The sequence below is a fragment of the Orcinus orca genome, chromosome 10, assembly GCF_937001465.1.
Source record: "Orcinus orca chromosome 10, mOrcOrc1.1, whole genome shotgun sequence".
NCBI lineage: Eukaryota > Metazoa > Chordata > Mammalia > Artiodactyla > Delphinidae > Orcinus > Orcinus orca.
Window position 1 is genome coordinate 77,005,356 of NC_064568.1, and position 22,982 is coordinate 77,028,337.

Consider the following 22,982-nt stretch of genomic DNA (forward strand, 5'->3'; position numbering starts at 1 on the left):
TGTGCCACCAACAAAGGATTTTAAAGAGGTGCTATTGAATGGGACATCAGTGCAATTGGAATGGTTATCCATTTCTAAAATGAGTAAGAGGTTTGCTACATGTGAATGGGGGAAAAGATGTATGTATATGAAACATTATGAGACCCTGAGCCTGATGGGAATAGTGAGAATTAAGAACCTTAAAAGTTGGGTATAACTTCAATAAGTAAAAAGAAGAGTGTTCTGCATGAAACGTAATTGAGGTAGATGAGTATATTCCTTGTTCCTGGGATAATGATTAGACACATTTGGCTCATTCATGTAGGAGATATAGTTGTGAGTTAATTACTGGGAGAAAGGGTCAGAGAAGATGCATTAGGGTCGGATTATGGAAAGCAATCAGTTTCATGCTAAGCAGTTTAACTCTCTATTTAAAAATGTTTAATCTGAACAGTTAGAGGAGAAATCATATTTCTCAAAATGAGTGTTTTTGCACATTAAAACATTAAGATAGGCCTGAGTGCCAAATCAGAAAACACAGTTACTTATTAACTGGGCAAAAGGAATAGGGATAGAGTAGTTAACCAGGCTTGCTTACTAAGTACTGATTATCCTTGTTCACACAGGCTATAATTAACTTAATTATGGAGAATTCATAGGAACAAGACCATTCTTAGACAAAAATACACTTAACTGATGAGTGGCAGAAATGTTTATACCCCTTGGGAAACAAAACACATTTTCCGTGACTCCCAGAAACATAAGTGTACAAATCTTTCAGCTCCCTTTTTTTTTTTTTTTTTTTTTCTTCGGTACGCGGGCCTCTCACTGTTGTGGCCTCTCCCGTTGCGGAGCACAGGCTCCGGACGCGCAGGCTCAGCGGCCATGGCTCACGGGCCTAGCTGCTCCGCGGCATGTGGGATCTTCCCAGACCTGGGCACGAATCCGTGTCCCCTGCATCGGCAGGCGGACTCTCAACCACTGCGCCACCAGGGAAGCCCTCAGCTATCTTTTTACCTCCATTTATTGTGCTTTTCCCCTCCCACTACTACATATAAAATTTAAAAATTCATTAAATATCAGTAAAACTAGTGGAAAATGAAGCAGTTAAAATTATGTCCTTTCTTATCTGTCGCAGCCTTCGGGTGAATCAGTGATTTAATGTGTGATGGCTGGAATCGTGGGCCTGTCTTATGCACCTTTCTTTAGTAAATAGAGTGCCTCAGAGGTAAACCATTAAAGTAAATGCAAACAAATTACCAACTTGCTTTAATCTGCTGCCTTTGCTTTGTCACCAATATTCTTACCCCCATCCATTCCCCGTTTAGTCATTATGTTGAAATTGTGCAGTCGCACCCATCCCACAGTAAAGCAATGGCTTTATTATCCGCTTGGCCTGATTTCTCTTACCATGACCCAAGGTCAAAGAAGCGCTACCAAGTCCCACGCAGAAGACCACGTTGCTAAAACTCAATTCTACTGCTTATAATAGAGAAAAAAGAGGCAAGAAAATCTGTTTTTATTATGTTTTTAGGGAGTGTTAGGTCATTGTAACACATTTTCAATGGCATGATGCCTGTTTTAATATACTTGTCCATTAAAGTAATGTAAAATCAGTTTTTTATTGTGACACCGAGAAAGGATCACTTTAGTAAAACTAAAATTTAGGCTGGTATGATTTTATATGTAGCAGTCTTTCTTTACATTTAAAGGGAAAAAAATCTTAATCCAAGCTTCAATCACTATTGTGGTACAGCCTACATTTTCAAATATGAGTTATTTGAGAAAATACATTAAAATCATACACACACACACACACACACACACACTTTTAGACAGTTTTTAAACAAGACTTTTTAAAAAGCTCTTTTAATCTGAATTCGGCTCCTCTATTCCTGTAGAGTTCTGCAGGGTGGCATGGTGGTTGGTTGTGTCAATGTTGGTTCCTGGAATAAGATTGTCATCTTCCCCTTCAATTAAAGAATCCCACTGATCAAAATCTTTCTGAAGTCCTGTAAAATACAAATGTCACTAAACATATTCAACTTTGGAAAGTGTTAAACAGTTCAGTGCCTCTAGGTGGCACCCTAGCCTCACAAACGACCCACATTGCATCACCATTATGGAGGCAAGGTGCTCTGTGTGAGCTCTGTGTGGCTGCAACATCAGAACGAGAGATGGAACTGAGGCACTATGCTGTCCGAATCCTCTGCATGGAAATCCGCCCCAGCCTTCACAGAAAGACTATTAGCTCTAACAGGTAGGCTTGCTGCCTATGACGCGTAGTATGCAAAGCAGCAAAATTAAATTGTTTTCAAATGGACTGACTGCAGTGTTCCATCGTAAACCAACTGGGAACGGTCAAAATGGGACTCATGCACAGTTAAGATAAACAGTTTTTTCCTGAGAATCATCTGGTTTATGTCAGGAAAGAAGATCCCTTTCTTACCTAAATGCTTTTGCAAGAATGCTAACGAAGCTTTGTTGCTAAGACTCATGGCTACGTTTGAATCTATTTCTCCTTGCAGTGTGAATATGTAGCCAATTATTTTGCCAGTTGCAAACGTGAAGTCAACAAAATTCTGATGGACTGAACCCCTGAAAGAGAAAGGAGACATTTACAAATCACTTTGTTGGACAAAATTATTTCTGTAGTTACCGTGCAGGAAAGATGCTGGCCTGGTTGGCCTATTTACGAAAACCAAGGAAACAAAATTTGTAGATTTGATCTCCTTAGATGTACTTGAGGGTCACAAAGATGTTCATTTAGGGGTGCTAGAGTATATATTCTTCCTCCCGTCTAGATCAATAAGGCAAAGATTGCTGTCTTGCTTGGCATCTTGGTTTTAGAAGAGATGATTCCAGCTTTGTAGAGGACATGATTACTTTCGATTTGAGTAGGTGGAATGCTTTATATGTTGAGGGTCCCTGAACTCAGAGCCAGAATCCTGCCCCCTTACCACCACACTTAACTGGATGTCTATTTGCTGTTGGGCAAAAACACTTTGCATTTAAGCCTTGGATTAAGTAGGTTAAAAGATAGACAAAATTTTGCCTTGTATTATTTAAACTGTAAGCACCTCATACATATCCCTTATTGATGGACTTGAAATCCACCAACAGCCTAACATCAAATAGAATGGCCATTTTTTTTTAACATCTTTAATGGAGTATAATTGCTTTACAATGGTGTGTTAGTTTCTGCTTTATAACAAAGTGAATCAGTTATACATATACATATGTTCCCATATCTCTTCCCTCTTGCATCTCCCTCCCTCCCACCCTCCCTATCCCACCCCTCTAGGTGGTCACAAAGCACCGAGCTGATCTCCCTGTGCTATGCGGCTGCTTCCCACTAGCTATCTATTTTACATTTGGTAGTATATATATGTCCATGCCACTCTCTCACTTCGTCCCAGCTTACCCTTCCACCTCCCCGTATCCTCAAGTCCATTCTCTAGTAGGTCTACATATTTAATTCCCGTCTTGCCCCTAGGTTCTTCATGACCTTTTTTTTTTTCTTAGATTCCATATATATGTGTTAGCATACGGTATTTGTTTTTCTCTTTCTGACTTACTTCACTCTGTATGACATACTTTAGGTCCATCCACCTCACTACAAATAACTCAATTTCGTTTCTTTTTAAGGCTGGGTAATATTCCATTGTATATATATATGTGCCACATCTTCTTTATCCATTCATCTGTTGATGGGCACTTAGGTGGCTTCCATGTCCTGGCTATTGTAAACAGAGCTGCAATGGACATTGTGGTACATGACTCTTTTTGAATTATGGTTTTCTCGGGGTATATGCCCAGTAGTGGGATTGCTGGGTCGTTTGGTAGTTCTATTTGTAGTTTTTTAAGGAACATCCATACTGTTCTCCATAGTGGCTGTATCAATTTACATTCCCATCAACAGTGCAAGAGGGTTCCCTTTTCTCCACACCCTCTCCAGCATTTATTGTTTGTAGATTTTTTGATGATGGCCATTCTGACAGGTGTGAGATGATATCTCATTGTAGTTTTGATTTGCATTTCTCTAATGACTAATGATGTTGAGCATTCTTTCCTGTGTTTGTTGGCAATCTATATATCTTCTTTGGAGAAATGTCTATTTAGGTCTTCTGCCCATTTTTGAATTCGGTTGTTTGTTTTTTTGATACTGAGCTGCATGAGCTGCTTGTAAATTTTGGAGATTAATCCTTTGTCAGTTGCTTCATTTGCAAATATTTTCTCCCATTCTGAGGGTTGTCTTTTCGTCTGGTTTATGGTTCCCTTTGCTGTGCAAAAGCTTTTAAGTTTCATTAGGTCCCACTTGTTTATTTTTGTTTTTATTTCCATTTCTCTAGGAGGTGGGTCAAAAAGGATCTTGCTGTGATTTATGTCATGGAGTGTTCTGCCTATGTTTTCCTCTCAGAGTTTAATACTGTGTGGCTTTACATTTAGGTCTTTAATCCATTTTGAGTTTATTTTTGTGTATGGTGTTAGGGAGTGTTCTAATTTCATTCTTTTACATGTAGCTGTCCAGTTTTCCCAGCACCACTTATTGAAGAGGCAATCTTTTCTCCACTGTATATTCTTGCCTCCTTTATCAAAGATAATGTGACCATATGTGTGTGGGTTTATCTCTGGGCTTTCTATCCTGTTCCGTTGATCTATATTTCTGTTTGTGTGCCAGTACCATACTGTCTTGATTACTGTAGCTTTGTAGTATAGTCTGAAGTCAGGGAGCCTGATTCCTCCAGCTCCTTTTTTCGTTCTCAAGATTGCTTTGGCTATTCGGGGTCTTTTATGTTTCCATACAAATTGTGAAATTTTTTGTTCTAGTTCTGTGAAAAATGCCAGTGGTAGTTTGATAGCGATTGCATTGAATCTGTAGATTGCTTTGGGTAGTAGAGTCATTTTCACAGTGTTGATTCTTCCGATCCAAGAACATGGTATATCTCTCCATCTATTTGTATCATCTTTAATGTCTTTCATCAGTGTCTTATAATTTTCTGCATACTGGTCTTTTGTCTCCTTAGGTAGGTTTATTCCTAGATATTTTATTCTTTTTGTTGCAATGGTAAATGGGAGTGTTTTCTTAATTTCACTTTCAGATTTTTCATCATTAGTGTATAGGAATGCAAGAGATTTCTGTGCATGAATTTGGTATCCTGCTACTTTACCCAATTCATTGATTAGCTCTAGTAGTTTTCTGGTAGCATCTTTAGGATTCTCTATGTATAGTAGCATGTCATCTGCAAAAGTGACAGCTTTACTTCTTCTTTTCTGATTTGGATTCCTTTTATTTCTTTTTCTTCTCTGATTGCTGTGGCTAAAACTTCCAAAACTATGTTGAATACTAGTGGTGAGAGTGGGCGACCTTTTCTTGTTCCTGATCTTAGTGGGATTGGTTTTAGTTTTTCACCATTGAGGACGATGTTGGCTGTGGGTTTGTCATATATGGCCTTTATTATGTTGAGGTAAGTTCCCTCTATGCCTACTTTCTGGAGGGTTTTTATCATAAATCAGTGTTGGATTTTGTCAAAAGCTTTCTCTGCATCTACTGAGATGATCATATGGTTTTTCTCCCTCAATTTGTTAATATGGTGTATCACATTGATTGATTTGCGTATATTGAAGAATCCTTGCATTCCTGGGATAAACCCCACTTGATCATGGTGTATGATCCTTTTAATGTGCTGTTGGATTCTATTTGCCAGTATTTTGTTGAGGATTTTTGCATCTATGTTCATCAGTGATATTGGCCTGTAGTTTTCTTTCTTTGTGACATCTTTGTCTGGTTTTGGTATGAGGGTGATGGTGGCCTCGTAGAATGAGTTTGGGAGTGTTCCTCCCTCTCTATATTTTGGAAAAGAGTTTGAGAAAGATCGGTGTTCGCTCTTCTCTAAATGTTTGATAGAATTCGTCTGTGAAGCCATCTGGTCCTGGGCTTTTGTTTGTTGGAAGGTTTTTAATCACAGTTTCAGTTTCAGTGCTTGTGATTGGTCTGTTCATATTTTCTATTTCTTCCTGGTTCAGTCTTGGAAGGTTTTGCATTTCTAAGAATTTCTCCATTTCTTCCAGGTTGTCCATTTTATTGGCATAGAGTTGCTTGTAGTAATCTCTCATGATCCTTTATGATTCTGCAGTGTCAGTTGTTACTTCTCCTTTTTCATTTCAAATTCTATTGATTTGAGTCTTCTTCCTTTTTTTCTTGATGAGACTGGCTAATGGTTTATCAATTTTGTTTATCTTCTCAAAGAAGTAGCTTTTAGTTTTATTGATCTCTGCTATAGTTCCCTTCGTTTCTTTATCATTTATTTCTGATCTGATCTTTATGATTTCTTTCCTTCTGCTAACTTTGGGTTTTTTTTGTTCTTTCTCTAATTGCTTTAGGTGTAATGTTAGGTTGTTTATTTGAGATGTTTCTTGTTTCTTAAGGTAGGATTGTATTGCTGTAAACTTCCCTCTTAGAACTGCTTTTGCTGCATCCCATAGGTTTTGGGTCATCGTGTTTTCACTGTCATTTGTTTCTAGGTATTTTTTTATTTCCTCTTTGATTTCTTCAATGATCTCTTGGTTATTAAGTAGTGTATTGTTTAGCCTCCATGTGTTTGTATTTTTTACAGATTTTTTCCTGTAATTGATATCTAGTCTCATAGTGTTGTTGTCAGAAAAGATACTTGATATGATTTCAATTTTCTTACATTTACCAAGGCTTGATTTGTGACCCAAGAAATGATCTATCCTGAAGAATGTTCCATGAGCACTTGAGAAGAAAGTGTATTCTGTTGTTTTTGGATGGAATGTCCTATAAATATCAATTAAGTCCATCTTGTTTAATGTGTCATTTAAAGCTTGTGTTTCCTTATTTATTTTCATTTTGGATGATCTGTCCATTGGTGAAAGTGGGGTGTTAAAGTCCCCTACTATGATGGTGTTACTGTCAATTTCCCCTTTTTTGGCTCTTAGTATTTGCCTTATGTATTGAGGTGCTCCTATGTTGGGTCCATAAATATTTACAATTGTTATATCTTCTTCTTGGATTGATCCCTTGATCATTATGTAGTGTCCTTCTTTGTCTTTTGTAATAGTCTTTGTTTTAAAGTCTATTTTGTCTGATGCGAGAATTGCTACTCCAGCTTTCTTTTGATTTCCATTTGTATGGAATATCTTTTTCCATCCCCTCACTTTCAGTCTGTATGTCTCCCTAGGTCTGAAGCGGGTCTCTTATAGACAGCATATATGTGGGTCTTGTTTTTGTATCCATTCAGTAAGCTTGTATCCTTTGGTTGGAGCGTTTAATCCATTTACATTTAGAGTAATTATTGATATGTATGTTTCTGTTACCGTTCCTACTCTTGTGTTTCCTGCCTAGAGAAGTTCCTGTAGCAGTTGTTGTAAAGCTCGTTTGGTGGTGCTAAATTCTCTTAGCTTTTGCTTGTCTGTAAAGGATTTAATTTCTCTGTCAAATCTGAATGAGATCCTTGCTGGGTTGAGTAATCTTGGTTGTAGGTTTTTCCCCTTCATCACTTTAAATATGTCCTGCCACTCCCTTCTGGCTTGGAGAGTTTCTGCTGAAAGATCAGCTCTTAACCTTATGGGGATTCCCTTGTATGTTATTTGTTGTTTTTCCCTTGCTGCTTTTTAAAATTTTTTCTTTGTATTTAATTTTTGATAGTTTGATTAATATGTGTCTTGGTGTGTTTCTTCTTGGATTTATCCTGTATGGGACTCTCTGTGCTTCCTGGACTTGATTAACTATTTCCTTTCCCATAATAGGGAAGTTTTAACTATAATCTCTTCAAATGTTTTCTCAGTCCCTTTCTTTTTCTCTTCTTCTCCTGGGACCCCTATAATTCGAATGTTGGTGTGTTTAATGTTGTCCCAGAGGTATCTGAGATTGTCCTCAATTCTTTTCATTTTATTTTCTTTATTCTGCTCTGCAGTAGTTATTTCCAGTATTTCATCTTCCATGTCACTTATCCGTTTTTCTGCCTCAGCTATTCTGCTATTGATCCCTTCTAGGGAACTTTTAATTTCATTTATTGTGTTGTTCATCACTGTTTGTTTGCTCTTTAGTTCTTCTAGGTCCTTGTTAAATGTTTCTTGTATTTTCTCCATTCTATTTCCAAGATTTTGGATCATCTTTACTATCATTATTCTGAATTCTTTTTCAGGTAGACTGCCTATTTCCTTTTCATTTGTTAGGTCTGGTGGGTTTTTACCTTGCTCCTTCATCTGCTGTGTGTTTCTCTGTCTTCTCATTTTGTTTAACTTACTGTGTTTGGGGTCTTCTTTTTGCAGGCTGCAGGTTCGTAGTTCCTGTTGTTTTTGGTGTCTGTCCCCAGTGGCTAAGGTTGGTTCAGTGGGTTGTGTAGGCTTCCTGGTGGAGGGGACTAGTGCCTGTTTTCTGGTGGATGAGGATGGATCTTGTCTTTCTGGTGGGAAGGTCCACGTCTGGTGGTGTGTTTTGGGGTGTCTGTGGCCTCATTATGATTTTAGGCAGCCTCTGTGCTAATGGGTGGGGTTGTGTTCCTGCCTTGTTAGTTGTTTGGCATAGGGTGTCCAGCACTGTAGCTTGCTGGTCATTGAGTGGAGCTGGGTCTTGGTGTTGAGATTTAGATCTCTGGGAGATTTTCACTGTTTGTATTACATAGAGCTGCCGGTCTCTGGTGGACCAGTGTCCTGAAGTTGGCTCTCCCACCTCAGAGGCACAGCCCTGACACCTTGCTGGAGCACCAAGAGCCTGTCATCCACATGGCTCAGAATAAAAGTGAGGGGAAAAAAAGAAAGAAAGAAGAAGATAAAATAAAATAAAGTTATTAAAATAAAAAATATTTATTAAAAAAGTATTTTTAAGTAATAAAAAAAGAGAGCAACCAAACCAAAAAACAAATCCACCAATGATAACAAGCGCTAAAAATTATACTAAACAAAACAAAACAAAACAGAAAAAACTGGACAGACAGAACCCTAGGACAAATGGTAAAAGCAAACTATACAGATAAAATCACACACAGAAGCATACACATACACACTCACAAAAAAAGAAAAAGGGAAAAAAAAATATATATATCATTGCTCCCAAAGTCCACCTCCTCAATTTGGGATGATTCATTGTCTATTCAGGTATTCTACAGATGCAGTGTACATCAAGTTGATTGTGGAGCTTTAATCTGCTGCTCCTGAGGCTGCTGGGAGACATTTCCCTTTCTCTTCTTTGTTCGCACAGCTCCCGGGGTTCAGCTTTGGATTTGGCCCCGCCTTTGCGTGTAGGTCGCTGGAGGGCGTCTGTTCTTTGCTCAGACAGGACGGGGTTAAAGGAGCAGCTGATTCGGGGGCTCTGGCTCACTCAGGCTGGGGGGAGGGAGGGGCATGGAGTGCGGGGTGAGCCTGCGGCCACAGAGGCCAGCGTGATGTTGCACCAGCCTGAGGCGCGCCGTGCGTTCTTCTGGGGGAAGTTGTCCCTGGATCCCGGGACCCTGGCAGTGGCGGACTGCACAGGCTCCCCAGAGGGAGGTGTGGAGAGTGACCTGTGCTCGCACACAGGCTTCTTGGTGGCAGCAACAGCAGCCTTAGCGTCTGATGCCCATCTCTGGGGTCCGCGCTTTTAGCCACGGCTCGCGCCCGTCTCTGGGGCTCGTTTAGGTGGCGCTCTGAATCCCCTCTCCTCCTGCACCCGGAAACAATGGTCTCTTGCCTCTTCAGCAGCTCCAGACTTTTTCGCGGACTCCCTCCCCGCTAGCTGTGGCACACTAACCCCTTCAGGCTGTGTTCACGCCGCCAACCCCAGTCCTCTCCCTGGGATCTGACCTCCGAAGCCTGAGCCTCAGCTCCCAGCCCCCGCCCACCCTGGCGGGGGAGCAGACAACCCTCTCGGGCTGGTGAGTGCCGGTCGGCCCTGATCCTCTGTGCGGGATCTCTCCGCTTTGCCCTCCGCACCCCTGTTGCTGTGCTCTCCTCTGCGGCTCCGAAGCTTCCCCCCCTCCAACCCCCGTCTCCGGGGCTTCTAGTATGTGGAAACCTTTCCTCCTTCACAGCTCCCTCCCACTGGTGCCGGTCCCGTCCGTATCCTTTTGTCTCTGTTTATTCTTTTTTCTTTTGCCCTACCCAGGTACGTGCAGAGTTTCTTGCCTTTTGGGGGGTCTGAGGTCTTCTGCCAGCGTACAGTAGGTGTTCTGTAGGAGTTGTTCCACGTGTAGATGTATTTCTGATGTATCTGTGGGGAGGGAGGTGATCTCCGCGTCTTACTCCTCCACCGTCTTGAAGCTCCTCCCCAAAACGGCCATTTTTTACTGCACATTTTCTACTACCTCTGAGACATGTGACACTTGATTTTCTTGCATTTGTTTTTTCTCTTGACATCACATTTTTCCTCCTTTCCCGAACTACTCTGTTGTTCACTGGCTTTTCCCCTAAATCCTCAAGATTCTATTAGACCAATTCTTTTCGCACTTTGTGGTCTCATCTCCTCCATAGATTTCATTAATAATATACAAATTATATACTTTGCTAATTTGTGGCCAGACATCTTTACCCAAGGCTAAAACACACCTTTCCAGCCCCACCCAATGCCACTTTTCCTCTTCACTTTGCTGCTTATAAGCAAACCACCATTCTTTTAGGTATCTCTATGCAAAACCGAGGCCCAGACTCTGCTCACTCTTCCCCACATCCCAATCCAAACTTGAGAGTCAAAAGTATAAAGAAGGTAAATAGAGGCAGGGTCGCAGCACAGCTGAGAGCAGAACCCCGGATGCCACCAACAGTGGAGAGATGGCCTGAAGAGGAGGAGACGGTGGGGGAGAAAGGGAGGAAGCCATCTACAGGATGCGAGAAGCAGGAGAGAGTGGGGTTAGTGTACTCAAGGGAGGAGAAATGGGGGTAGTCAACAGGTGGGAGGGATGCAGAGAGAAAGGCTGAGGCTGCCAATAGGCGACTGAAACTTCTATGTCCTCAGTGAGGCCATTTTCAGCTCACTGGTGGCAGTTCAGGAAGACAGACTGCAGAAGTCAGAGTAAATGGATGTAAGGACAGGGAATATTAAGTACAAGCTCTTCTTTCTAGCAGAGAAGGGAAGAAACAGAGAGAGTGATAGCCAATAAGGAAGGTTGGGTGTTCTGTAATATTTCTGCTTTAGAATTAAATAGACTTGCACATACCAATAAGCTAAGTTGACATCTTACCTTAAATATCTAGATCCTTCCTCACCATCTATCTAAAGTCTCTTGAGGGACTTCCCTGGTGGTGCAGTGGATAAGAATCCGCCTGCCAATGCAGGGGACATGGGTTCAATCCCTGGTCCAGGAAGATCCCACATGTTGCGGAGCAACTAAGCCCGTGCACCACAACTACTGAGCCTGCGCTCTAGGGCCCGCGAGCCACAACTACTGAGCCCACGTGCCTAGAGCCTGTGCTCCACAACAAGAGAAGCCACCACAATGAGAAGCCCGTGCACGCACCGCAACGAAGAGTAGCCCCCGCTCACCACGACTAGGGAAAGCCCACGCGCAGCAACAAAGACCCAGCACAACCAAAAAAAATAAAAATTAAATTAAATCTTAATAATAATAATAGTAATGTCTCTTGATCCTTCAAGACCCAATTCTACCCCAATTTCTTCTAAGCAGCCTTTTCTGACCACCTTAATTGGAAGAGTCCTCCATTCTCTGTCCTGGGAGTGTTTACTGCCTTTACTGTGTGTGTTTCCTTCTTGCCACCTCTTCTGTGCCCTTCTAAGTAAATCAGGTTTCAGATAGGAGAGGAAGGAGCTCAGTCTTTGCTTTGTAGCATCTCATCGTGAGTTCAAAACGCTATTGGGAGTTCTTTTTCACATCCACGATATAAGCATGTTGCTGACCCTTCAAGGGACTCTATTATAGCTTTTGAGAATTTATAAATTCATCTACTTACCAAACAGATAAACACACTGCAGTTCTCAACAGATGATCTTACTTTTTTTCTAAAGAGTTCTTAGCCTAGCTTACTGATGGAATACTTCCCCCTATCCCAGCCCTAAAAATGTATAGGTTTGCTCTTACATTTAGATAAAGGTAGCATGTATCATGCAAATTTTATTTATCAGCACGTGCTGTATAGTATATTAACATAGTTAATAGTATTTAACATTAATAGTATATTAACACTACTCAAAAATTTGCATTTTAAAAAGAGTAAGTCTAAATGCACTTGGAAACTGAGATTATCTAATATTCTCCCTTATTCCAAGTCTAAACAACAAATTGAATAATTCTAGAGTAGCAACCAAATGATATCGTTACTTGTTTTATCCAAGTTTCAAGTTTCTGTTTCAGATGATGTAATAAGTCACTTACCTGATTGTAATCATTTTTCTTTCTCTATCAGGTAAGTAGCATTTTTTCATTTTTATAATATTAGAAGGGTATTGGAATCGTTCCGAGTTGATAAAAAAGAGGGGCTGAGGAATTCTGGAATATACTTCATCACCCACTGGAAACATCCATGCATCCAGGGCGATACCGCACCTGATCAAAGAAGTCCGGTTACACACTGGCCCAGATACAGGAATTTCTAATAATGCAAGGATTCAGAGACACACAGCACACCAGATCATTATGGGCTATCTCACTGAGCTGAAGAGGTATTATACTTCACTGTGGGAAAGGGATATGATTAGCTTTATAAGGTAGCAAACTTGTAATTATACAATCATTTTCTTTAGGAGGCATTTAAGAATTGCAACCTTTAGAAAGACATAATATTTAAAAATTTTTTATTCATTTTTTGTTATCTTTCAAGATAAATTTTAAAATATTATAAGTACTATAATTCTTCAAAATTGGGGGGTATCTGAAAAAATACAGTACATGCACTATTGCCCCTGCGTTTCTAGTCCTTCTGGACACTGTCGTGTACTCATTATACTTCTTTCAGAGTAACAGACCCATTCCTCACCTGGAAGAGTGTCTGGGTGTTGAAGAAAAGCCTATGGAGTATATCATTTGAAAATGAAAAGTAAGTAATTTTCTTTTTAAAAGTAAGTTATCCTATGTTTCTTAGCCTTTTGGACACTCTATTTTATGTGCTAAATGGAGGAAAGAAGAGACTCCCCTTATGTTGAAACAGATTTTAAGAAATGTGAGATGAAGTTTCACAGATGATCCTACCCTCTTTCTACATGGTTGGTTCTACATGATCTCATCAATCTGGGATAAAATGGTTCAAGAAAGAAAATATTTCTTCAAGTTAGAAGACTGGGGGCCTGACTTCCACCCACATAACTATGTAATTTTAGCCCACACTTCATCTTAAGGATGAAAAAAATTAATTAAAAAATGCCCTACCTATTGGGGAAGTCTAGAAAATAGTATAAGATGACAATATTTTTATTACAATTATTATGTCACAGATAATACGTATATATAAAGCTAAACTTCCAAATGAAAATACTAAGCCCTTGAGCAGATGAATAATAACGAGGAAAAATATGGAGAGATGCGAAGAGTTTTCAGTAGCAAGAGACGTAGTTGGTTTCTGTTTAGGAAAATTCATACGGAGGACTTTATGGAGGCAAAAGAACAAACTTGTGAATTCCGAAGGATCTCTTCCTCACTAAGAATTTGATAAATTCTATCTCACGTGTGTTATCACTCCCCCCGCTTCCAAACACTGAGACTCATTCTCTTACCTGAATCTCTGGTCTTCACTAAGACTCTGAATAACTGTGGCTGCACCGAAAGAATGTCCAATAACCGCTATTTTATCCCTGTCGATGGAGTCCTATGTGAAAAAGCATGATGTAAATTCATCAGTATCTTGCAGGTTGTTCGGAGGATAGGCAGTGATTTTGTGAATTATAAACTTATCTTTTCACAGGCACGGTTAAGTACCTTGGTTTCTTAGAAAAGAAATATATATACACATACATACATTCACGAGCACCCACACATACACATATTTAAACATATGCACATATATGTACATATACATACATGCTTACCTATATATACACAAAGACACGCACATAGTTGTTGAACATTTCTAAGAGTTTCAGAGGTAAACTTCATGGCCTTCCTCTTCACCCACACTTCAAGCATCAACATCATTGCTGATTTCTCCCCCTCCCCCCTCCATGTTTATTAGTTTGTTCACTCCCTGAGTATCGATTGAGCACCTGCTCTGTGCCAGGCATTATAGTTCATTTTCCATGAGCTCCCAGTCTATTAGGGAAGGAGCGACGGATACACGATGCAGATGCAGTAGGGTCGTACCATGGAGCACATATGATAGACAGCCAGACCAGTCCAGGGTGGGCAGTGAGGCCCAAGAAAGCTTCATGGCCGAGGTAATACCCGACTTGAGTTGACGATTAAGCAGGACTGAGTCAGGAAGACGGGGTGTCAGACCAAGGGGACAACACATCCATAGGTATGGAGACAGGAGAGTGGCTAGCCGAGGGACACAAACGCTTCACTGTGTCTGGAGGACATACCATCATCTTAGTGCCCTGTGCTTTCCTACACTCCACCCCCCTACACACACGTTTGAGTCTTCATTCACGCGGTCCACTCTGATATCCTTCCACCCCACCCCAATATTTTGTCTAAAACTTTTCACCAGCGTTTCAAGATCAAGCTCAAAAACATGCAGGAACTGCCCAAGAAATTACAATACTTCCACTGGTTGTATTAAGTTGAAACATATGAAATTTGCCATTTTTGTAGATCAAAGCTGCCTGGTGGCAATTTCATATGTAGTTCAACCTGATGTGTTCCTCACTGTTGGAATATTTTGCAGGTACTTTTTTTTTGCAGCCCTTTATCATATTGTATCTTGTATTACAGCAGTAAGACAGACAAAAATGTGAGCAATAAAGAAGTCTAGGCCAGGGGAGAATGGCTTTTTTTTTAAGCTCACCTTCATCTGTTCCACGTCAAACTCTAAATCTAATACATTCTTCTCTGGTCTCCCGCGATCTATGTCCAGAATCAAATCGAGAGCTTGAGAACACTCCTTTGCTCGTTGCAGTACCTAATATGACGATTAGAAGAAGGAAATGGCAAAGAAAAGAGTTGTAACACTTAAAGCTTGTGCAGAGGGGGCAGGTGGAAAAAATACGCGGTTGCTTATAAACTGGAAATGACTTTGAGATTAGTGATTAGAACACAGCCTAGCATGATGACCCAGGCACCAGCTTTACAGGTAGTTATGGCTTGGTCCAAATCCTGACTCTGTTGCTTACCCACTGTGTGACCTCAGATGATTTACTTAACCTCTCTGAACTTCCATTTATTGTATAATAATGCCTCAGTGAATGTGGGTGGGATTAAATGCAATAACATATATAAAAAGCACCCACTATAAAGCCTGGTACTGAGGTGGAAAGCAATGTGCTTTATTTCACTTGATCTTCCTCAAAGCCCCATGTGAAAGATACTGTTAATATTCATTATTTCGTAACGGATCAAACATGGAAGCAAAGCAAAAAGAATAAGTAACTTGTTCAAGATCACTCCACTGCGAGGTGATGGTGCCAGGATTCAAACATAGAAAGTTGCATTCTAAGGCCTGGACTCTTAATGCTATTCTATACCACCTCTGTGAAAAGTAGTCTTTACTTCTAATGCAAAAGGATTCTGAATATTCACTGTCATCTCCTAGGATTTTTATGTTGGTCTTTGTTTTTACTATGATCCAGATATTTCATTAAGGGCATTTGATTACTCAGAGAATCCTCTGACAGATCTTTTGGGGATGGGAATTAAGGAGATCTAGGAGCACGGTCTGCCATATGTAAAATTAAACGAACAAATGTCATCATTTTGCCTATGCTTTTTGGTCACCATGCCACCTCTCTTCTTCTTGCAACATACCTGCTCGTTTCGTAGAGGAAACTCCTCCTCCCCTCGTTTTAGGGTTCTAAGATAAAGCCAAGTCTGGTTTCCTATTTCTGCAGCAGACTGGTCCTTGAAATAGTAAGTCGCAGATGCAGAGCCATCTCTACAATACAAACAGAATCAATTACTTACGCTTGCTCTTTCTCTCCTTCATCTCACCTGTGTTCCTCATCCCCAGCCGTGACTCTTTCTGACTCCCTTTCTTGCACTCTACCTTTTTTTAAATCAAAGAAGCCCCCAAGGGAGTTCTAAGAAAAAGACATGGTTGCCTGTGAACAACCCATTCCATCTTCACAATTCTGGGAGGCTGCGGTGTTGACAACTCTCTCCTGGAATCAAATCCCAGTGCTGTCACTTGCTAGTGTGTGGTTTGGGGCAAATTACTTACCCTTCCTCAGCTTCATTCTCTGCCTCCTTGAAACAGTGGTAATGATAACCGTCTTAAAGCATTGTTATGAAGATTAAATGAGATGGTCTGTGAACACGGCACTCAATAAACATTCTAGAAATGTTAGCTATTTTTTTTATATACTTGACAGTCTAACTCAGTCTCCTTTTTTGTTCATCATGTAACCATAGTTGACAATTCTATCAGTACTTTTCATAAACCTGTATGAAAGGTAGAGCTCAGCCACATACCAGGTGACGTACCTGTGTTCTATGGCAGCAACTATAAACCCGTGAGATGCCAGGTCAATACCAATAGCAGAATAAATTGTCCTTCAAAACAAAAAGAGGGAAGCATTCAACTACCAGTTATGATTACAAGGGGTCCACAAATAAACGTAGGAATATGGAGGTAATTATGCCCCTGTAGTAGTGCCCTGGGGTAAAGCAGAGAGCTGTGGTGCTCAAAGGGGGCTGATTTTACCGCTCAGGGGATATTTGACAATGTCTGGAGGGGTTTTCATTATCATGAGTAGGGGGAGGGTGTTACTGGCATCTAGTGGATAGAGGGATGCCGCTAAAACCATCCTATGATGCACAAGACTACATTCCACAAGAAATTATCCAGTCCAAAGCATCAGTGGTACCAAGGCTGAGAAACACTGGTGCAGTGATGATAAATATTGCCTTTGAGAATTTGTGCTTTTTTTAAACTTTTTATTTTATATTGGAGTATAGTTGATTAACAATGTTGTGAGAGTTTCAGGTGTACAGCAAGGTGGTTCAGTTATACATATTCATGTATCTATTCTTTTTCAAATACTTTTCCTATTTAGGCTGTTATATAATATTGAGCAGAGTTCCCTGTGCTATACAGTAGATCCTTGTTGGTTATCCGTTTTAAATAGAGCAGTGTGTACGTGTCAATCCCAAACTGAGAGTTCTGGGTTTTAATCTTGCGTCTGCCACTTACCAGCTATATGACTTTAGGTAATTACATTACTGCATTTCTGTCCTCATCTGTAGAATGGGGACAGATAATAAAGCCTTTGCTTTAGAATAGTGATAAGGTTTTGATAAGATAATACATAGTGCAGGAAGGCGGCACAATGTGACGCTTAAGAGAACAGGACCTACACTCTGACCACTGCAGGTGATTGTATCCTGGTTCCCTCACTTATTAGCTCTCTACCTTGGATAAGTCACTTATCTTTTCTCTGCCTTAGTGCTATCTGTAGAAGGGTGATGTTATAAGATTATGGTACCTGGTCGGGTTACTGTAAGGATTAAGTAAGTTACACAGTTTCAGTGCTTATAACCGTGTCTGCAACAGGGGAAATACCGAACACACGTTAGCTGTTATGTAAATGACTGGACAGGGTGAGATGCTTAAAGGATCATGTGCTAATTAGCAACTACATTCAGAATCCCTTCCACATCTTTGCTCTGCACAATCTTCTCTCCTATCATGTATTCAATAGGAAATGGCCATAAGGAGCAAAAAGGAGGTAGGCACCATGTCTTGTATTCCTGACAATGCAGGACCAACTCAGGAAGGGAAAATCATCTAGTACAGGGATCAGCAAAACCTTTTCGGTAAAAAGCCAGAGAGTAATTGCTTCCAGCTCTGTGGGCCATACACTATGTGTCACAACTGCTCAGCTCTGCTGTTATAGCACAAAAGCGGCAGAGACAATGGGGAAAATGAATGAGTGTGGCTGAGTTGCAATAAAACCTTATTTACAGAAGCAGGCAGCAGGCTGGAGCTGGCCCTCAGATTCTGAGATGACAACCACTGGTCTAGAAGGAATCAAATAACTAGCTGGACTACGATAACTTCTTATTGCAGATGCTACACAATTTCTTACCAGCTAAAAGCCACTCTTCTAAAAGTCTTATAATCCTCTGAGGGGGGAGACGGGGAGGCAGTTGAGAAGATGTAGGAAGAAAGTGGAGGGCGTGCGGTGGCCATGAAAATGTGCCACTCGTCATGGCACAGAGATCACAGTTGACTAAAGACCCCTCGCAGATCCTACCCCTGTGGATCCGAGTGAAAGCTAGGCTTCCTGTGGGTCGGTCCCAGCGACTGGACATGGTGTGGGTTTAACGCAGGTCCTTTCCTGTGAGGTGCAGAGCTCCTCTGAGGAGCAGTTCTTTTTTTTTTTTTAGCCTTCCACTGCGCCACCAGGGAAGCCCTGAGGAGCAGTTCTTGGTCAAGCACTCCCTCCATCGGCCTGGCCCAATCTTTCTTAGAATTGTGCTGCGGCCTCGAGATGCTCCGTATCCAGTCCTTCTGTCTCCCCTCTCCTTCCCAGGTGTCCAGCCTGCATCATGAAAGCTCTCCCCATCTTTTCTGCTTCTGCTCTTTCCCTTCTGTCCTCCATGGGCATTTTGTAATACATGTCTTTCACCGCTAATCTAGTCATGGTGGCTGTTTCTCAGAGGACCTGAACTAATACGATGAATGATTTTGAGAGTGTAAATACTATAATATAGAAAGACAACAACCCAAAATGCCACAGCCTGTCTCCTCTGTTGTGAAGCTGGTCTCCATGGGCTGGAGGCAGGAAAAAACAGGGCTATAGGACCGATCAACAGATCCCAGCTAATTCCTGAGGAACGCCAAGTCCTCCAGGACAGGGGACAGCCTGACACTCCATAATCTGCTGTCCCTCTTCTGGGGGAAAACTGCATTCAGTCATTTGTCCCTAGAAGCTAAAGTTGTTCAACCTCTGAGACTTTACCTGAATGCTCCAAGACCATGAGAAAAAATAATGAGTGGGTATTTCTCCCCAGTCCTCAGAGGGGAATTCCAGGCTGCAGGAGTTGTCATTGAACCTAGACAGCAGTGGGAGACTGTAATTAGTGTTTTTTCTGACTTGAGTGTTGCTATTTAATTTAACATATCTCCTTAGTATAAAATTCTGACCCATGGAATTCATGTTTTTATGCATTAATAGTAAATTCATTTAAAAAGTCTCCTACTAGATACCACCAACCGAGGGCCTGAACTATGTGTTTTTCCTAGCACCGTAGCCAGCTCTGAACTTGAGGTGAGACATTTTCCTACTTAGAGGTGTATTCGGGAAGCCCGTTCCTTATGATGAATCCCAGGTTTGGGCAAAACTGCAGAGGGAACGTTCTGAAACTAAACTACCAGTAAACCTCAGGAATATTACACTGAGATCCAGAATCTTCAGATCGGAGAATCATCTCATTCTAACTTGATCAAAATCAAGAGGAAGGTGGAGAGACCTTCGACTGCACGCTTAGATGTAGCTTTGGAGGAAGCTCTGCCACTTACTAGCTACTGACCTTGGGCGAGTCAAGAGAACTCTCTGAGCCTCAGACTCCTATAAAATGAGGGAAATGATATCTATGTCAGGGGGGTTTTGTCAGAGTCATATTTAAGTAGGAAAATGTAAAGCACATCTATCCAGTCACATAGTAAAGGGCTCAAAAAAATGGAAGAGGTTGTCTCTTCTTCCTTCACTTCTCGCTTGTTATTGTCATCATTATCATCAATTATTTGTGTTTCACTTTCACATCAATACGATGGAGATGTGGTCATGAAGACTGCATGTGATGATTGCTATGGAAGTGACTTATAAGTTATTCAGCATCGTAAAGATGCGTAGTGATAATATTTTCATCATTTCTCTTATAAATTGATTCTTAAGAAAACTCCAATGAGATGTTTAAAATGAAGGCCAAAAGTTGTAGGTATTTCTGAGGGGGAAATTTGAAGACATGGTTAACATCAACCCAACAGTAGTGTCTGGTCAAACAGATAAGGAAGGACAACTCAATATTAGCGAAATACAGACATATTAAGTGATGAATGCACATCGGATTGTCTTAGTGAGAGAGGCTGGCCGCTTGGGGATCGGTGATGGGAATGAGAGTAGTTTCCTCATTTATGACTTGTAAGAAATTAGCTTTCTCTCCTTTGTTTAGGATCTGGAGAGTTATGGAGGCTTCTGTTTTCTTTCTCTCTTTGCCCAACTGTAGAAAGCACTTTAGCGCAGAGCATAGAAGGTAGTAGTCACATCAGTCCAGCTGCTGGTCTCACCACATGATTGCCTCCAAGAATATGTAAGAAGCAAAAATCAGGCCAGCCATAGAGAGATGTTAGAGCCAGCCTGAAAGTCTGATACCTTCACTCCCTCCACGCACCCCATCGTATTCAGAATAGACAAAACGAGAACCCTTGGTTCTCTGATAGTTACCTGGCCTTTTAAGAAATACTCTGTCATCTTAGGAGATGTCTGGACAGGAGACAATCTACTTTGGTCTTTCACTGCCTGAAACTCCTGCTATTTTCAAGCTTTTCTTATATTCTAGAGCCTAAAAGCAGAAGCAACACAAATCTTACCAAAGAATAAGCTCAAAATTTTGCCCATAAGCCAGTGTGTTCCAAGAAATTTACTAAGACCAAAAAAATATTCTTTGTTTGGGATCCAAAGGGTGTCACAGTGACCATGATCTTGGGATGGATAATACAAACGCAAGAAGGTGCCCTGTAGAGGAAAGAAGTTAATGTACTTTTAGTCAAGTTGCTTCTTAAACATGTTCTAACAGCTATTTTGCATATTTAATTAGCGGGGACCCAAATACTTCTATTGCGCAAGAGGTCCAGAGAGCTTTTTAAGTTGCCGTAGTGATTGAATGCAGTCAAAAGGAAGAGAAATAGAACAACAGTGTGCTTTTTGAGTGAAAAGAAAGTATGAGCAGCCTGGTTTCAGCCATCAAAGAAGGGGGAAGAAAGAGTTTATAGTTAATCCGATGAGAGCAACGAATTGGGGAATGAATTAAACTGCCAAAGGCTTCCCAGGAGACCATACAAATGGCAAAATAAGTCTTTCTCAGTTGAGGGCAAGGTCAGGTTTCAAAACCTTCTCATGGGCCATAGCCACAGTCAATATTAGAATATAAGGATAAGTGGTATTAGTCAAATCACTACCTTATTCGTGTAATCAAACATCAAGTCTGTACAACCGACGGAATAAGATCCATTTCCTCTGGGGATTTTAGTTTGGCCAAACATTGCAGCAGCCATCAGAGCTTGTAGTTTTTTGAACCACGCTGGAAAACAGGTCAATATTATTTCACTTGTCAGCCGTTACACCCCAGACTTTATTACACAAAGAAACTCCAAGAGAATCAAGGGACTACCCATAGTTTCCTGCCTCCATTTCTTTACTAATTAGTAAAATACACAAATAATTATTGAGCGCCTGCTGTATGCAAAGCACTGTGTGGGGAAAAAGATGGCGGTCAACATAGCCCTTTTCCTAAGATGTTGAGGATCAGCTCCCAATCCTTCCAGCTTTGCCCTTACCTTCTACTCCTATCCAGAGCATATTAGAGACCACTTCCCAAATCTGCTTTTCCTAAACATGAACTCTATCCACCTTTCAGATTTGGGCTCACGACTTCCCACTGGAAGCCTTCCTATTGGAACAGCAAAGCCTATGGTCCAGAATGAAACTAAATGACCATCTCCCAACTCCCCCTCTTCATCTTCCAAACACACAGCATGCAACTCCAGAATTCCCTAGCTTGGGGACCCCAAGCCAGAAACCTGGGAATCATGCTACTCTCCTAACCCTTTCTCCTCTATCCCCTACATCCAACCAAGTTCCAATCTCTAACATTTGTTTTTAGCTTAGGATTCTCTCTCCAATGTAGCCTTGCCCCATTAGCTCAACTCTCTCAGTTACACCTTAACTGTTCTTGACCGGACAGTCGCCATCTCTCCCAAGTGTCCTGTTCACCTTGGATCCTGACTCCTTCAACTGCATCTTTCACACAACTCCTGGAGTGATTTAAAGCATGAATCTCACCAGGCAACTCTTCACATCCTTCAATGCTTTCCTATCATCACCAGGTATTTTTTCTTGAAGGGGGAATGTACTGGAATCTTTCTGGAAGGCAGTTTGTAGGTTATATTTAAATCTACACATGGCTTCCAGTGTGGGGTGGCTTATCTTTCCAGTGTTTGGGGGTTGAAGCTCGTAGAGGTTCACAGGTACACAAGTTAAATCCCAAGTTCCCGGGCACTATAAGAAAGACCCTCCATGATCTGGAGGTCCACTGGCTCCTCCTCTTCTGCTGCTTTTTCCTTTGTTATCTCCCTCCCTGTGCTCCAGCACTGCTGAGTGACGCACTGGGCTGTTCCATGCGTCTACACCTTAGTAAATGCTGTTCCCTGCGCTTGAAATCCCCATGGCAAACTCCTATTCGACCTTTAATATCTTGATCTTCTCTGAAGCCTGCCCTGACCAGCACCCCAGACTTAATCGTTTCATCCTCAGTATCAAATCAATTCCCTGTATATATTTTTCTCTTTCTTCCTATCATATTAGAGTAACATTATGTGTCTGCACACTCTGTCTCCCAAGGCTATTTTGTAAGAGCTGCATCCATATCTTTGTATCCTCACATCTTTAACACAATGTCTAGCACATAAGCGGTGCTCAAAAACTATCTGTGAAAATGAGTTAAACTAAGCTTTTCACTGTCACTGGGTCTCTTTTGTTTCTGCTAAATGCTTGACGGCATATATATATATATATTTTTTAAATAATTAATTTTTGGCTGCATTGTGTCTTTGTTGCTGCACGTGGGCTTTCTCTAGTTGCGGCGAGCAGGGGCTACTCTTTGTTACGGTGCGCGGGCTTCTCATTGCAGTGGCTTCTCTTATTGCGGAGCACGGGCTTTAGGTGCACAGGCTTCAGCAGTTGT

At 41.1% G+C, this 22,982-nt stretch overlaps 1 protein-coding gene across 4 annotated transcripts in view; it reads right to left on the reverse strand.

Moving 5' to 3' along the window:
* Window positions 1–1,462: 1,462 nt before the first annotated feature.
* Window positions 1,463–22,982, reverse strand: part of PLA2G7 (phospholipase A2 group VII) — a 34,849-nt gene continuing 13,329 nt past the window's right edge. For all 4 annotated transcript variants that reach the window (XM_049716346.1, XM_012532229.3, XM_049716347.1 and 1 more), the window contains 10 exons: window positions 21,199–21,320; window positions 20,611–20,755; window positions 18,980–19,073; window positions 16,500–16,568; window positions 15,825–15,951; window positions 14,869–14,982; window positions 13,640–13,731; window positions 12,306–12,476; window positions 2,429–2,577; window positions 1,463–1,991 (listed from right to left, as the gene is read on the reverse strand). In XM_049716346.1, coding sequence (XP_049572303.1) covers window positions 1,849–1,991; window positions 2,429–2,577; window positions 12,306–12,476; window positions 13,640–13,731; window positions 14,869–14,982; window positions 15,825–15,951; window positions 16,500–16,568; window positions 18,980–19,073; window positions 20,611–20,755; window positions 21,199–21,320 — 1,226 coding nt within the window. In that variant the 3' untranslated portion in view covers window positions 1,463–1,848. The remainder of the gene's footprint in view (window positions 1,992–2,428; window positions 2,578–12,305; window positions 12,477–13,639; window positions 13,732–14,868; window positions 14,983–15,824; window positions 15,952–16,499; window positions 16,569–18,979; window positions 19,074–20,610; window positions 20,756–21,198; window positions 21,321–22,982) is intronic.